The sequence below is a fragment of the Bos mutus genome, chromosome 5 (genome assembly GCF_027580195.1).
Source record: "Bos mutus isolate GX-2022 chromosome 5, NWIPB_WYAK_1.1, whole genome shotgun sequence".
NCBI lineage: Eukaryota > Metazoa > Chordata > Mammalia > Artiodactyla > Bovidae > Bos > Bos mutus.
Window position 1 is genome coordinate 28183488 of NC_091621.1, and position 17208 is coordinate 28200695.

At 40.8% G+C, this 17208-nt stretch overlaps 1 protein-coding gene across 2 annotated transcripts in view; it reads right to left on the reverse strand.

Annotated features, from left to right (window-relative positions):
* Positions 1-2825: 2825 nt before the first annotated feature.
* Positions 2826-17208, reverse strand: part of LOC102285929 (lysozyme C, tracheal isozyme) — a 76950-nt gene continuing 62567 nt past the window's right edge. For both annotated transcript variants that reach the window (XM_070370572.1, XM_070370573.1), the window contains 3 exons: positions 6223-6457; positions 4851-5015; positions 2826-3176 (listed from right to left, as the gene is read on the reverse strand). In XM_070370572.1, the coding sequence (XP_070226673.1) occupies positions 3058-3176; positions 4851-5015; positions 6223-6415 (477 nt within the window). In that variant the 5' untranslated portion in view covers positions 6416-6457 and the 3' untranslated portion in view covers positions 2826-3057. The remainder of the gene's footprint in view (positions 3177-4850; positions 5016-6222; positions 6458-17208) is intronic.

A 17208-nucleotide genomic window follows, 5' to 3' on the forward strand; every position in this document is an offset into this window, starting at 1 on the left:
AAACTGTGTGTCGACCACTTTTGATCCCTACCTGCTGCACTGGCCGCAGCAGTTAGAGGGTTGTGTAGAGCCTATGGAGAGTTCTTTGTCAGGTGAAACGTTCCCAGGGCAGCTCGTGCAGTGCTGGGGATGATCCAGCAGAGGGAGAAACTCGGGATGCAGGAAACCCTCAGCCTAAACTGGAGTAGTGAGAGGGCTGTGATGAAGACTGCATTTGGAGACTGCCATTTGAGGAGCAGAAGCCCTTCATCCCAGTGATAAAGGGGAAAGAAGGGAGGGCGGGCCCAGGGAAAGATGTTAGCTCTGCTATGCTGGCCAGGAAGGGAGGATTTTGTATGAGGTTGCTTCTGTTCTGTCAGTGTAATATCATCTGACAGAGGACTTAAGACTGTAAGGCGGACTGTAAGGTCATCTGCTCAGAGCAGAGTATGGAAGGCCAGGGGTTGGTGTGTGTGCTGGGACTTTGAAAAGAGGGAAGTAAATAGTGACACTCATTGTGGAGAGTGAGGACACCAACACAGAAGGATTTCAGAGAAGTGACTATGATGACCAGGTAGACTTGAGGGCCCATTTGAGATTTGTATTGATGAATTTTTAAGTGAGGGGAAGTCCTTGGTGGTTCCGTGGTTAGGATTCCGTGCTTTCACTGTTTAGAGTAAGAAGTCAAGCCCTCTTGGGGAACTAAGGTCCCTGAAGCTGTATGGCACAGCCAAAAAAGATTAAACATTTAAAACATTAAGTGAGATATCAGCAGGCTTATGGATTTCTCTAGCAATATCCACCTGTTTCAATACAGGTGAGAATGTAGGAAATACTAAGTGTCAGATCATTATTTCCCAATACATACATATTTCTTCAGAGACATTAAATGGCTCTAAACAAAGGAAGACAAAGTATGAATTGCAAAGCTTTTAATGAAAATGTTTTTCTTTTTACAACATGCATAATTTCACATCTATTGAATAGCAATTAATTCAATGCTTGCAAACTCATCTCCCTCTGAATTTAATCATAATTCATGAACTTAAGCTAATAAAACTAAGGAAAATCAACAGCTCATCTAATCCTTCTTTATATTTCTTCAGGATCAGCATTCCTTCAGCATAAAGCAGGATGCCTAAATGAGTTTTATTTTACTGTTTAAATGCTAAATTTAGGTTGATGTATAAACTGTGAGTTTATTTTTAAAGCTGTTTAAATGCAACATTTCTACTAAAACATTTTAAAGTTCAATGGTCACACTTTTATGAAAACAAAATTTTTTGATTTTTTGGCTTTTTTCATTCAAGGCATTTGTTTATCTCTTTGATTAAGAACTCTTTTGATTTGAACAGATGACAAAGTTCACATGCATTACTCAGGAGGGGCATTTTGCCTAAGATCAATTTGCTTAGAGATATTCTTTTGTTCTATTTTGTTGAATATTGGGGAGTACTTATATCATTCAAGATTAAGTCTGGGTTATCTCTTTGATTAAGAACTAAATGTACCAGAGATACATTTGATACTGAAGATTTTAGACAAATATTCACCAGCATTAGTTCTGTTAGCAAGCTGAAAAATGTTGTAGGCCCAATATCAAACAATAAACACGTGAGGTAAACGTCAGCCTCTTAGAAGAAAGACCATATGCTGCTTCAGTAAAAATATTATTTGTTTGAAAGAGTGGTAGTATAACCTTTTACTGAACGATTATTTCCTTAATATGAAAAAGAGACAAAATGAGCTGAAGACGAAAACTCCACAGTTACACTCCGCAACCCTTAACATAACTCGTGAGGTCTCGGTTTTGACACTTGTTTGTCCATGCCACCCTGTAGAAAAAGGTAAAAGAAATGATAATAAGATTAAAACATATCTTCATTGTGTTATACATACTTCAAATCCTTTGTAAGAACAAAATAGTTAATCAGTCCATGAAATACAAGATACAGACAGATCCAAGTATTGCTTATTTATTAACTGGAGACATGTATACCAAGGCCGTCACATCTCCCCAAGTCTTCACAGAATGCTGAACACAAATGTTGAGTCTTGTGTAGTCCACAACACAACTGCAAAGTGTATTCCATATTTACTTACTTTCAAAAATAATTTTAAGATATGACAAGGAATTGGTAGAGTGTGGAAAAACTTAAAAATTCTAGAAGTCCTTAGAATAAATTGAGGTGAAAGTAGATTGTTTCTATGTAATACACTGTTTAGCATAAATCTTAATATTTAGATTTTCCATTTTCAATTCCCTTGGTCTTAGAGAATCTTCCCACACTTTTTCATAACAGTAAGATAAAACCACTCCCTACTCTCTCACACACACCTTTCTTTGACCACACCACATGGCCTGTGGTGTCTTAGTTCCACAACCAGGTATCAGACCCCCTCCTCCTACATTGAAAGCATAGAATCTTAGCCATAGAGAAGACCCCAGTTCTGTCCTTTAACGCTTAGCCTATACCTTGCTCTGTGAAGGGAACTTACATAGTGTTGAAGGGCCATTATACTTGAAACACAAACAAACTCAGAAAAAGAAATCAGATTTGTGGTTACCAATTGTGGGTATTGTGGGTGGGGTGAGGGTGGGGAATTGGATGAAAGCATTGGAAAGTACTGCTGCTGCTGCTGCTGCTAAGTCGCTCCAGTCCTGTCCGACTCTGTGTGACCCCATAGACGGCAGCCCACCAGGCTCCCCTGTCCCTGGGGTTCTCCAGGCAAGAACACTGGAAGATACAAACCTATTATAAGACAAGTAAACACTGGAAATGTGATGTACAACATGATGAATAGAATTAACACTGCTGTGTCTCACATATGAAAATAGATTAGAGAGTAAATCACAAGATTTTTCATCACAAAATTTTTTTCTTCTGTTTCTTTAATTTTTTAATTTATTTTTAAATGAAGGATAATTGCTTAACAGTATTGCATTGTGTTTCTTTAAATTTGTATCCATTGAGATCATGCATGTTCACTAAACTTACTGTGATAATCATTTCATGATGTACTAAGTCATTATGCTGTACACCTTAAATTTATGAAGTACTGTGTGTCAATTACATCTTAACAACACTGTATGGAAAACAAAAACAAAGAAATAACATACCATGCTGTAAGGCCTAGCTGACTGACAATCTTCTTTGCACATGCTACAGCTTGAGTGATGTCATCTTTCAGCAAAGCTGAAAAAGAGGTGGTGAGAAATGAGGACAATGTTCACAGAAATTCATGTAAATTTTAAGTGCAGCCAGCTTTATTTTCTTAGGCTGAGGAAAGAACAAATACAATTATTTTTTTAAGAGTCCCTATATCTGTGAATACTGGGAGAAAACTCTCTCTCTCCATTCTATCCCATTTGGCATGAAATAAAACATTCTGTTTTTTGTTTGCCAATGTCATTTGGCCTCTGAAACTATTAACTAATATGACAGAAGGTTCTCTTTTCACTGGACACTTTGAAAACAAAACAAAAACAAACAAGCAGAAACCAGTCTAGCAGTTTTTTGCTCAGCAGTTCTACTAGTGAAAATTCATTCCAAAACAAGAAAAGTAATAAGTGATGTATCCAAGATGTACATATCAATACAAGAGTTGGATTAATAAATGTTAGAATATTTAGTGAAATTCTATTCATCCAGAAAAAGTAATAACATTGATATTTGTTGAGAAAAATGATATTGTGCAATAATGAGCAAATTGTAAAGTAGTAAATATAGTACAATTTCATTTTTGTTGAAGCATATTGCTTACATGTTTGTATGTGGGTACAAATGTGGATTATATAGCTTTACATTCATGTACGTGAGTGATGTGTATTCTGAAAGAAGATGTGGAGACCACAAGTTACCGTGGTCATAAGTCTCTGCGTGGTAGAACTTTTATTCAATGACCACAGATTATTGTATAATACAAATAATTTTTTAAACTAAACTAACTGTATATAAAAGATATGTCCAGACATGAATCTTCTTTATTAGGAATTTTAATATTAAAAATTAAACAATATCAAATTTGCATACTTCTCCAATATTTTATGCAATAAATTTTGTGTGAGCACACGTGCATGTGTGACTCTTTGCGACCCCATGGACTGTAGCCCCTCAGGCTCCTCTGTTCATGTTGATTTTCCAGGCAAGAATACTGGAGTGGGTTGCCATACTCTCCTTCAGAGGATCTTCCCAACCCGGAGATTGAACCTGTATCTCACATCTCTTGCAATGTCAGGAGGGTCCTTACTACCAGCCCCACCAGGGAAGCCCTAAATATTGCATATGTTATCTCAGTTTTAAAAGGAACTCAATAGAATATTTGTTTCACCCCAATTAAAAACAAATCCATATATTAACTTGTTAGAATGACAGTGATTAAATAGGAAGTGTATGTTTGAGATATGCAAACTAAAGAATTTAGGAATGAAATGTGATAATGTTTCTAATTCACTTTAAGATCACTCAGCCAAAAACCCCTACTGTATAATATATACATAAAAAAGTACATATTTTAAAATTTTTAAAAAAAAAACCACACAGCCAAATTATCCCTAAACCTCTCCCAACCAGGTAAATTAGTAGGAATGGCATTGTTCTTTATAAAGCATCAACATGTCCAGTTATAATACAGTGATAGATCATTCCAACATTGTATGTTAGCAAACAGCAACCTTCTATGATACCAGCTTTTTAATTTCTTACTTAAGGAATTATGAGGTAGGTGATAAAGCAGTTTCTAGAAGTTAAGATGGAGTGTTTCTGGTCCCTCATGAACTCTTCAAGACCTTTTCATTTGTATTAAATCTCTCTTCTTATAGGTACCATCAAATGGGACCTGTGCCATCACTCAACATTATCTTATCTTACCACTGCAGGATACACCACAGCCGTTAACTGCTTTTGGGGTTTTGCCATCATTACACCACCATTTGCTGTTGATCTGAAATATCCCATAATCAGTGCTTTTGAATCCAGGACTATAGTTTTTAGCTTGTGTGTTATAACCGCTTTCTCCTTTGGCCAAACACATCCCTGAAAAAAACAATATATTTTTAGTAATACACAGCAACATCATATGACTTATATTTCATAGCACAATTCTATTTTACTAATGACTTATTTTAGAAGCATAAAGATATATTTTACTTGTAAATACTTTAACATTTGGTGTTAGGGGCCCTTAGGAGAATTCTTTTGTTAGCAAATCACTTGCTAATACTAATGAAACAAGATAACATGTTGTAAAAAATATTAAAATAGCTGTGTCTCCCATTGCTCCCATGCCCCAGGTAAGATTGAGCCTAGAATAGAAAAATCAACAGAGTGGTTAAATGGGTTTGGTCACTAGCAGCAGATGCATATACTAATGTAAAAACATTTGTACTAGGAAAAATAAGGATTTACTAGGAGAAAGAAAATTTCTTATGATACCTAAAGGTGAATTTGGATATCAAATTAGAATCCAAACAATAAGAATCATAGGATAGGAAAGACAGTGTCATCCATCCATCCATCTCTGTCCATTTTTCATGTACTGAAAAATAGTTATGGAGCAGAAATGTCTGAATTCACTCTGACAAAAAATACAATGTTGACATGGATCCATTATGGACTGAAATAAAAAGGAACTTTTCCTCTGAACAATAAAATGGACTAAAATACACATATTGAATTCTGTGGAAGAAAATGACAAATAATTAATGAACTAGAGTCAGAATAATAGAATGTTATTTCATGCTACATTTCAGGGTTCCTTATCCAGATATTGATTGAGGAGAAACAGGTTCCTACAGTCCCTGTTCTAAGAGTTCAATGTAATTTTTTAAAAAACTTGGCTGTTAAAAACCCAGCATCATGGTAGGAGGATTAAAAATGACAAAAATACTGCCTTACTCTTGCTTGCAGAACCCAAATTGCAAGCTGGAAATGGCTGAGGGCTGAAATATATCTTGTAGTCACCCTACAAGTGCCAGCTGGCAAGTTTAGTGGCACTAGAGGAGTACAGCAAGACCTGGCATGCTTAGAATGGTATAGAATTTGACCCTCCCATGCTTCAGTTCTTCCCTAGGTACATCTGATTCTGAGCTGATGTGTTTCACCCATTGTAAATGTACAAACCCTTCAAGGAAAAAAAAAAAAAAGCCATTCACTCAAAGTCCCTTTCTTATTCTTCTTCCTCAGTTAGTATCTGTTCCACAGCTGGCTGACTATTTGGAAGGATGAAGAATAGTTAACTTACAGTTTGCCAGGCTGACTCCCTTGTAGCCAGCCAATCCAAGTTTCTTCAGAGTTCTGGCAAGCTCACACCTCTCAAATGTCTTGCCCTGGACAGCAACAGAAAGGAGCAGAAGCCCCAGAATAAGGAGAGCCTTCATGTTGACAGAAGCCAAATGTCCAAGTTGACCAGGTGAGCTGGACTTGCTATTTAACATCTTTTCCCTTCCGTCTTTTCTGACCAGTTTGGGAGCTCCACCCTTGGAGACACATGGAAAGCAGGGAATGTTTATTGCTTCACTTACGCTAAAAGTTTTGATGTCCTAAGAGTTAATTGCAAGAAAATCATGAAATGATATTGCTTGAAGACATTGCTCAGAAAGAACTGGCATTAGCTCTATTGCCCAAAGAGGAACTTCCTCCTATTTGATTATGAATGTGAGCAACTAGAAAGAAAAAAACCCTGAATGAACATATTACACAATGGAAAATGTGCTCCCATCTTTGATTAACATTCATTTGCACTAAGTTTTTTATCCGCTTTCATTACGATGTCTTCATCTTTTTCACTTAAAAGTATTTTATGTACACTTTCCACAAAGAATGTGACACACTGCCTGTTGTTCTGATAGGTGGATAGCGAAGCACCACGTTGATCACAGATTCCTATGCTGACTCTTTTGGTTGTTTCTCAGTAGTTACTTTGTAAATCAATATTTTACTGTTATAAGTAAGCCTCATGTGAACATTGCTAAGTCCTTTCTGACAATGTCTTACTTCACTTTCTCATGTTAGAACATAAAGAGTCATTGTAAAGCAAGAAAACAGTATAGTAAAACCTACAAAAGAATAGCAGAATTATGCCACCCAAAATCTTCCCCTTTGGCACAAGGATTGTTTTGAGCTGAAGGCAGTTGAGAAGAAGCAGATTCAAGAAAAGTCCTCTTCCTCCCTCTATTTTCCTAAAGTAAAACATAAATGTGTGCAGAAATTAATCATTTGAAACACTAGACACTTATCAGCCCCAAGACAGCACCTGAGGACTCTGCAAAAGAGCCTTTGCTGACTAGCGATTATCTTCCAGTATTCTCTAATGTATTTACTGTCCCACAATTTGCCACTCTTGCAAGCCTAGTACTCTGTTCCTCTGTCTTGTTGCTCGCTTAAAAATACATTGTTCTTTGGTTAAGATAAAATGTAAGTCCAAATTCTGGCTTCCTCCTTGAGTTAGTCATCCCTGCATTTCTTACAAGTATACATGAGATGTATATGTTTTGTTTCCTTTTCTCTTGTTAATTTGTCTTTGGTTACAGAGCCATGGGGAAAAGCTGAAAAGGGTAAAAGGAAACACATGTTTCCTCTTGTACAGTTTCTAATGATGAGGATGGGACAGCGAAAGGCTGGGACACTCCACTCTCCCTGGAGACTGCAGTTGAGATATGGGATAACCGACAACAGACCAGCAGAAGGTAAGAGGTCTTACCATGTCAGTCTCAAATCTCTGTCTATAGAGCATAGTCAAGAGAGAAGGATAAAGATTTCTCTTTGTCCCTTTCCAAATTCACAGCGGCAGGAGAAAAACATTTGTGAAAACGGATATTGAATCATGACTCTTGTGAATTTGATTTTGGTAATCAACATCTATGGTGACTGATTCTTGGCCTGTGAGAGTCATGTTTTCCTTTATCATAAGGATGAAAAACTATAAGATGAGACTCTCCATTTGTTTTGTTTTATGTATTGAGAGCTTGGCTTTATAACCAGTGAGAATGTGCCCTCCGGTTTCTGCCCCTTATGGGGTACAGTTTCTGTCACACTTGCATCCACAGCCAGCTAGAAGCCTAAGACATGGAGTGACAGGCAGCATTCTCTGTCCAAACATGCTGGCTCACAGGGAAGTGTGTCTTAATAAAGTGTCCAAATTCAAAAGGCGCCTTTTTGGTCCCTACCTTTGTTGCCTGGTTTTGAGGGGAAATCCACACAGCATTATCACTTTTCTGGTAACCCAGGTTTGGAGATCAGTGATTTAAGATGTCTCACTTTGTGGGAGACAGAGGTTTATTTTTCACCTGAGACAAGCAAAGTCTTTGCTTTCTTAGGCTTTCTCTGCAGAGGCTCTGCATCTTGAGAAGGCTACATTTCTTAGAGAACACCACTGGTGTCCATGGGTAAACCCTAATATTGGTTTTAAGCTGTAAAAATACTCACTGGCTGGAGTCAGAACTGAAATAGATACATTGAAGATTTGGACTTGTACACCTAAAAGATTTTTTACATTTTATTTGTTTATTCACTTATTTATGTATGGCTGCTCTGGGTCTTCCTTGCTGTATGCAGGCTTTCTCTAGTTGCTGCTAGCGGGGCTATCTCTAGTTGTAGTGGGTGAACTCGTTGCAGGGGCTTCTCTTGTTATGCGCATGGGCTCCATCCAGGTTCCCAGGTTCCATAGTTGCAGAGCCTGGGCTCAGTAGTTGTGGCGCATGGGCTTAGTTGCCCCACGGCATGTGGAATCTTCCCACATCAGAGATCAAACCCGTGTCCCCTGCGTTGGCAGGGTTCTTAACTACTTTACCACCAGGGGTCTCTAAAAGGATTTTTAAAAATTAATTTATTCTATTTCTGGCTGTCCTGGGTCTTCATTGCTCGCGAGCTTTTCTCTAATCGTGCAGAGAAAGTGCTACTCTCTAGTGTGTGGGCTTCTCGTTCTCACTGTGGTAGCTTCTCCTGTTTTGGACCACAGGCTCTAGGGCACATGGGCTTCAGTAGTTGGGATCACGGGCTCAGTAATGCAGGTCCTACGCTCAAGAACATAGGTTCAGTCATCATGTTGCACAGGCTTAGTTGCTCTGGAGCATATGGGGTCTTCCTGCATCAAGGATCAAACCCATGTCTCCTGCATTGGAAGGCGGATTCTTTACCACTGAATCATTAGGGAAGCCTGCTAAAGGATTTTTAAGAGAGCTCTACTCTTAAACAAATGTCCTCTTGGTACCTATAGGAAGATCAGATTAAAGAAAAAAAAGAAAGAGAAAGGAAGAAGAAAAGAAAGAAGATAGAAGTATATACAGAATACCTTGGCTGTATATATACAAAACATTTCCTTAACATGTTTAGGAAGGGAAAATCAGAGAACCAAATGTCAAGAACTGAAGATGGCACTCAAGTTGGTGTGAAACTTATGGAAATATTGATAGTGAGGAAATAGTTTTGACGAAGGTCAAGAAAATGTATAGAAAGGCTTGATAGACTGTCCCCTCCCTGTAAGCTGACTCCACCAGGTCCAGACCTTCCCATATTTGGGGCAGGTACTACAGAAAAAAAAATTATTGAACACTCTTATCCAACCATTAAGGAAAAGAAAAACATTATGGTAATAATCCTAGATTTCTGGTAATAGGCAAATATGCCTCTGAGTTCCTTTTTCGAAATTCTTTCTTAGTCCCTTGGAAATATTGACCTTACCATGTCTTTGAAATCTAAGCATCCAAAAAGATAAATGTTGGCCAAAGCAAACATGGAACTGGGAAAAAACAAAAAAATAAGAGACAGGTTTTTTTAAGAAAACAAATTGCTATTTGATATTTCTGTAAGCTCCATTTCTTCAGATTTTGTCCACAGCTTCCACAAGATTATCTATTAAAGACAAGTAAAAATTTTTTCCACAAATATTGGTAAAATGCTTCAGCCATCTGAATAGGTATACTTAACTTGTTCCATCTTGCAAGAAACACCGTTTAGATCCAGCTATTCTTTTATAATAGTTACAAAAAATAACTATTCTACTTTTATTTTAAACTTATAAACCATAGAAGTTTATTTGCCACAGCTCTGGGGGCTGGGAAGTGCAAGATTAAGGCGCCAGCACACTGGATTCTTCTGCAAGTCCTCTTCCTGGTTCATCACCAGGGCTTTCTTGCTGCTCTTCACAAGGCAGAAGGGTCTCTGTGGGGTCTGTCTCATGAGCACACTAATCCCATTCATGAAGGCTGCACCCTCATCACCTGAGAATCACTCAAGTGCCGCACCTCCTAATATATCATCTTTGGGGCTTTAGGATGTCAACATCTGAATTTAGGGATAACACAAACAGAATATAACTACTCTTATAAAACTATTCTTTTGTAAGTTCATCTCAAGGTGTAGTGGGGATGTTTTGGAATTTTAAATCCCTTAAAAGGTGTTAGCTTCCTGCCCTAGCAATTTGCTATCAGTTGATAATTGTTTAAATGAATATTCTTATGATGCAAAATTAGTTCTCAAGAAGTTTCAGTGTTCTGGGACTCTGTCAGGTGATCTTAATCAGGAGTTCTGGGTTATTGAAAAAAGGGGGAATCTATTTGCAGGTCTTCCTTGATTTATGGTGAGGTTACATTCTGATAATCGTATCGTAAGTTAGATATATAGTAAGTCAAAAAATGTATACTATACCTAACTTACCAAACATCATAGTTCTGCCCAGCATACCTTAAACTTTTCCGGGACAGATATATTAGCCTACAGCCAGGCAAAATCATCTGACACAAAGCCTATTTTAAAATAAAGTGTTGAATATCTCATGTGATATATTGAATACACTTCGGAAATTGAAAGACAGAATGGTTGTCTGGGTACAGAATGGTTGTAAGTATATTGGTTGTGTTCAGTTCAGTTCACTTCAGTCGCTTAGTCCTGTCCGACTCTTCGCGACCCCATGAATTGCAGCACGCCAGGCCTCCCTGTCCATCACCAACCCCCAGAATTCACTCAGACGCACATCCATTGAGTCAGTGATGCCATCCAGCCATCTCATCTTCTGTCGTCCCCTTCTCCTCCTGCCCCCAATCCCTCCCAGCATCAGAGTCTTTTCCAATGAGTCAGCTCTTTGCATGAGTTGGCCAAAGTACTGGAGTTTCAGCTTCAGCATCATTCCCTCCAAATAATCCCAGGGCTGATCTCCTTCAGAATGGACTGGTTGGATCTCCTTCAGTCCAAGGGACTCTCAAGAGTCTTCTCCAACACCACAGTTCAAAAGCATCAATTCTTTGGCACTCAGCTTTCTTCACAGTCCAAATCTCACATCCATACACGACCACAGGAAAAACCATAGCCTTGACTAGACAAACCTTTGTTGGCAAAGTAATGTCTCTGCTTTTGAATATGCTGTCTAGGTTGATCATAACTTTCCTTCCAAGGAATAAGTGTCTTTTAATTTCATGGCTGCAGTCACCATCTGCAGTGATTTTGGAGCCCAGAAAAATAAAGTCTGACACTTTCCACTGTTTCCCCAACTATTTCCCATGAAGTGGTGGGACCGGATGCCATGATCTTCATTTTCTGAATGTTGAGCTTTAAGCCAATTTTTTCACTCTCCACTTTCATTTTCATCAAGAGGATTTTTAGTTCCTCTTCACTTTCTGCCATAAGGGTGGTGTCATCTGCATATCTGAGGTTATTGATATTTCTCCCAGCAATCTTGATTCCAGCTTGTGTTTCTTCCAGCCCAGCGTTTCTCATGATGTACTCTGCATATAAGTTAAATAAGCAGGGTGATAATATACAGCCTTGACATATTCCTTTTCCTATTTGGAACCAGTCTGTTGTTCCATGTCCAGTTCTAACTGTTGCTTCCTGACCTGCATACAGGTTTCTCAAGAGGCAGGTCAGGTGGTCTGGTATTCCCATCTCTTTCAGAGTTTTCCACAGTTTATTGTGATCAACACAGTCAAAGGCTTTGGCATAGTCAATAAAGCAGAAATATATGTTTTTCTGGAACTCCCTCGCTTTTCCCATGATCCAGCAGATGTTGGCAATTTAATCTTTGGTTCCTCTGCCTTTTCTAAAACCAGCTTGAACATCAGGAAGTTCATGGTTCACATACTGCTGAAGCCTGGCTTGGAGAATTTTGAGCATTACTTTACTAGCATGTGAAATGAGTGCAATTGTGTGGTAGTTCGAGCGTTCTTTGGCATTGGCTTTCTTTGGGATTGGAATGAAACTGACCTTTTCCAGTTGTGTGGCCACTGCTGAGTTTTCCAAATTTGCTGACATGTTGAATGCAGCACTTTCACAGCATCATCTTTCAGGATTTGAAATAGCTCAACTGGAATTCCATCACCTCCATTAGATTTGTTCTAGTGATGCTTTCTAAGGCCTACTTGACTTCACATTCCAGGATGTCTGGCTCTAGATGAGTGGTCATACCATCGTGATTATCTGAGTCGTGAAAATCTTTTTTGTACAGTTCTTCTGTGTATTCTTGCCACCTCTTCTTAATATCTTCTGCTTCCATTAGGTCCATACCATTTCTGTCCTTTATCGAGCCCATCTTTGCATGAAATGTCCCCTTGGTATCTCTAATTTTCTTGAAGAGATCTCTAGTCTTTCCCATTCTGTTGTTTTCCTCTATTTCTTTGCATTGATCGCTGAAGAAGTTTTCTTATCTTTTATTGCTATTTTTTGGAATTCTGTGTTCAGATGCTCATATCTTTCCTTTTCTCCTTTGCTTTTCGCTTCTCTTCTTTTCACAGCTATTTGTAAGGCCTCCCCAGACAGCCATTTTGCTTTTTTGCATTTCTTTTCCATGGGGATGTGCTTGATCCCTGTTAGGTAGGTAGAATAGGGAAAAGGAGTCCAAAATGGTGGTGGCTAAAAGACAAAGAAGGGAAAAGCCCGCGAAAATAGAACAAAAGAAGGTCTGAGGACCAGAGTGAGGACCTCAGGTAAAATAAACAACACTCCTGGCTGGTCCAATTTACATAGGACAGACCCAGAGAGAGATAAATGTTTAAATAGAGGAGCCAAAGCTAGCTCGCTGTCTCTCCCCAATGCGCTGGGGCGCTTTTCTCCTCGTGTCTGTGGATCGACGTGCCTTTACGCCTTGAAGATGGATTTTCCTGCTATCTTCTAAATAAAATAGAGCTGTAACACTGAGCTGTAACACTGACTTGTCTAAGAGCTATAACATGGTCCATTCAAGATCTGAGAGCTATAACACGGTCTATCCAAGACCTGAGAGCTGTGACACGCTGAGGGGGCTTTAATGTCTATCACTCCAAATCTTTGTTGTGACAAGAGAAAGAACAGAGGAACATACACTACGTGACATCTATGGTGCCGTGACTTGGGTTTAACCTGGCTGAAACCACCTCAGCGTGGAAGAGGCCAAGCACAGCAGGAGCCCAACTCAGCAAAGCTCCCATGCTAGATGTGGAAGGCGAAGAAACCCAGAGCAAGGGAAGGCCCATCGTGCTGGAAACTGAGACAGAGAAAAACAAACTCAGTAGAAAGCTCATGCGGCCCAGTCTCAGATTGCAAAAGACCTCTGGTTAAGGTAAGAGGTCCTTGCTCCTATGGCTGGAGGGACATGCCTAACGAAGTCTTAATTCCTTTACAATCTCTCGTTTCTTGTTTCCTCAAACCTCCCGCGAACAAGCAGGCGACAGGGAACACAACTGAGGGACTCTGGAGAGACTGCTCCTCAACATGTCCCAAAGGCGCTATCTGCTGAACTCCAGTAGCTATTACACAAGCAGGTAGGGGTTCTTTTGTCCTTTCTCTTCTCTGTGCCAAGGATCAGACCAATGAAACTGAGCACCGGTCAGATATTTAGCAAATTTTCTGGCGGGCTATGAAGGAGATTCCTTGACACGTTTTTCCCACTGCTTTTTCCTCCTGTCCTTCAGCTCTCTTTCCGGTAGGGACTTGAACCCGACCAAAACCCCAGGGTGCCCGGCTTCAGGACCTAATAAAGCTCAGGCTCTGAGGTCTCATTGCAAAAATTCATTGAGAGTCAAAGCGATAGATAAGAGGTAGACTTGTTAATGCAGAGTACATCATGAGAAACGCTGGACTGGAAGAAACACAAGCTGGAATCAAGATTGCCGGGAGAAATATCAATAACCTCAGATATGCAGATGACACCACCCTTATGGCAGAAAGTGAAGAGGAACTAAAAAGCCTCTTGGTGAAAGTGAAAGAGGAGAGTGAAAAAGTTGGCTTAAAGCTCAACATTCAGAAAACGAAGATCATGGCATCCGGTCCCATCACTTCATGGGAAACAGATGGGGAAACAGTGGAAACAGTGTCAGACTTTATTTTTGGGGGGCTCCAAAATCACTGCAGATGGTGACTGCAGCCATGAAATTAAAAGATGCTTACTCTTTGGAAGGAAAGTTATGATCAACCTAGATAGTATATTCAAAAGCAGAGACATTACTTTGCCAACAAATGTTTGTCTAGTCAAGGCTATGGTATTTCCAGTGGGCATGTATGGATGTGAGAGTTGGACTGTGAAGAAAGCTGAGCACCGAAGAATTGATGCTTTTGAACTGTGGTGTTGGAGAAGACTCTTGAGAGTGCCTTGGACTGCAAGGAGATCCAACCAGTCCATTCTGAAGGAGATCAGCCCTGGGATTTCTTTGGAAGGAATGATGCTAAAGCTGAAACTCCAGTACTTTGGCCACCTCATGTGAAGAGTTGACTCATTGGAAAAGACTCTGATGCTGGGAGGGATTGGGGGCAGGAGGAGAAGGGGACGACAGAGGATGAGATGGCTGGATGGCATCACTGACTCGATGGACGTGAGTCTGAGTGAACTCTGGGAGTTGATGATGGACAGGGAGGCCTGGCGTGCTGTGATTCATGGGGTCGCAAAGAGTTGGACACAACTGAGCGACTGAACTGAACTGAACTGAGACTTGTTAAGATTCAGAGAGAAGCGCCCACTCTACAGGGTACTGGCCGTGGAATGGCAGCCTGGTTTTGCGAGCGTGGTGAATTCACATGCTAATGAGTGAGAGGATCATCCCGGCCATTGGGGAACCACCCACTCCTCCATCTTTTGACAGTGCCTTGGAGCTGTCCTGCCACCTCTGGGTGTGTCTGTTGGCTTATAGATCGGGGATTAAGGTTTACTTGAATTTGACTTGTCATCTGGACCCAAATGGTTTTAATTGGTTTACATTATACCCTTGTGCTATGTCATTCTTTCAAAGGTTGTGCTCTGCCCCCTTCCCTCCTGTTTCATGCTCTTTTCTTGAGCCCCATCCAGACCCATAAGGTTGCCTCTACAATCTTCTGGAGAGACAATCAGAAAATAGCTGGCCTTGGTAGGAAAATATTTTATAATATCCAATCCCCTAATCCTACCCAGTACTGGTTACACTGGAGACCTTGGGGACACCCAACTCCAGTCCTGGGGTCCCAGGAGGTCATCACGCCTTGACATGCCTAGGGATCTGGTCCTCAAAAGGTTGTCATGCCTCAACCTGCTCGGGGATCCGCCAGTCCCAGGGGTCCCAGGAGGTCATCACACCTCGACCTGCCCAGGGACCCAATTCTCAGGAGGCCGTCACGCCTCGACCTGCCCAGGGATTGGATCTCTAGGAGGCTGTCATGCCTCAGCCTGCCTGGGGATCTGATCCCTGACCCAGGGACGCCTGGCTCTCAGGTTGCAACAGTTCTGGGTAGGATAAGCTTCAGAAAGACTCACCCCTAAGGAAGTCCACCCATAAAAATCGAAAGATGTCATTTTCTTTTCTCCCTGTCATGACTGTCTTTCAGATGGGAAATAACCAATCCACTTCCCAGCAGATGCCCTTGAGATGCATCCTTGATAAATGGAAGCTGTTCAACCCTCTAGCTCTAAGGAGAAGTCGCTTGAAATTCTTTTGTGCCACTGTGTGGCCACAGTATCCACTGGGGGACGAGGAACACTGGCCTGAGGATGGAACTTTAAATTACAATACCATCCTGCAATTAGAATTATTCTGCAAAAGACAAGGGAAGTGGACAGAGATCCCTTATGTCCAAATTTTCTTCCGACTAAGAGACATACAGGAACTCTGTCTTAAGTATGGGATTGTTGTACACCCTAAAAGTGAGCCCACTAGGCAAATGGTATTAGGCACAGGCAACCAAGAAAAGGAACGCCCTCGTGAAGGCTCACCTCCCACAGCTCCCGAGTTGCCTGGTGCTCCTTCCTTGTATCCAAACGTGCCCCCATATCTGGAAGCACCCCCTCCACAAAAGCCAGCTCGAGTATGTCCCTTAGTTGAAACTGGAGAAGAATTCAGACCAACCCGGGTCCATAAGCCCTTCTCCCTTTTAGAACTAAGACAGATCAAACAAGACCTGGGAAGCTATACAGATGACCCAGGCAAATATATAGATACATTCCAACATATTACCTTGGCCTTTGACTTGACATGGAAAGACATCATGGTCATATTTACTCAAACTTTATCTGACCCTAAACATACTAGGGTCTTAAAGGAAGCCCAGAGATATGCAACAGGGCTTCACATGTCCAGTGATAGATATCCAGTAGGGGAAACCGCAGTTCCTGCCTCCGATCCTAATTGAAATTATAATGACCCTGAGCACACCTGGGAAAGAGATCATTTTCTAATCTGCGTGAAGAGAGGACTGAAAACAGCCCAACAAAAAGTAATTAGCTATGGCCGGGTCTCAACAATAACTCAAGAGCCCAATGAGAACCCCATTGCCTTTCTGGAAAGGCTAAAAGAGGCACTCCAAAAGTTTACCAATCTGGACTTAGACTCTTACGAGGGACAGGTGATTTTAAAGGACAAATTCCTGTCCCAATGTGCATCAGATATCAGAATTAAGTTACAACAGCTACAACAGCAGGACCCTGCTGCCTCTTTAGATGAGATGGTCCAGACAGCCACCAATACCTTTTATAACAGAGAACAGGAGAAGGAGGCCAAGGCCCAGGAGAGGGAGAAAAAGAAAGAGACAAGGCATGCCCAGATGCTGGCCGCTCTCCAGAGAAGCCCTATGGCAAACCCTGAGTCCTTGAAGGACAAGGCACGAGACAAATGCCTGATCTGTAGACAGGCGGGGCATTGGGCCAAGAGTGTCCAAACCGTGACCAGTCTCCTAGAATGGCTTGCCACAAATGCCATCAACTGGGACATTGGGCGGCAGTCTGCCCTCGAGACCCAAGAGCCTCAAGGTCAAGTGCCAAGCCTACCCTCATGATGGTTCAAGAGGACTGAAGCGGCCCACT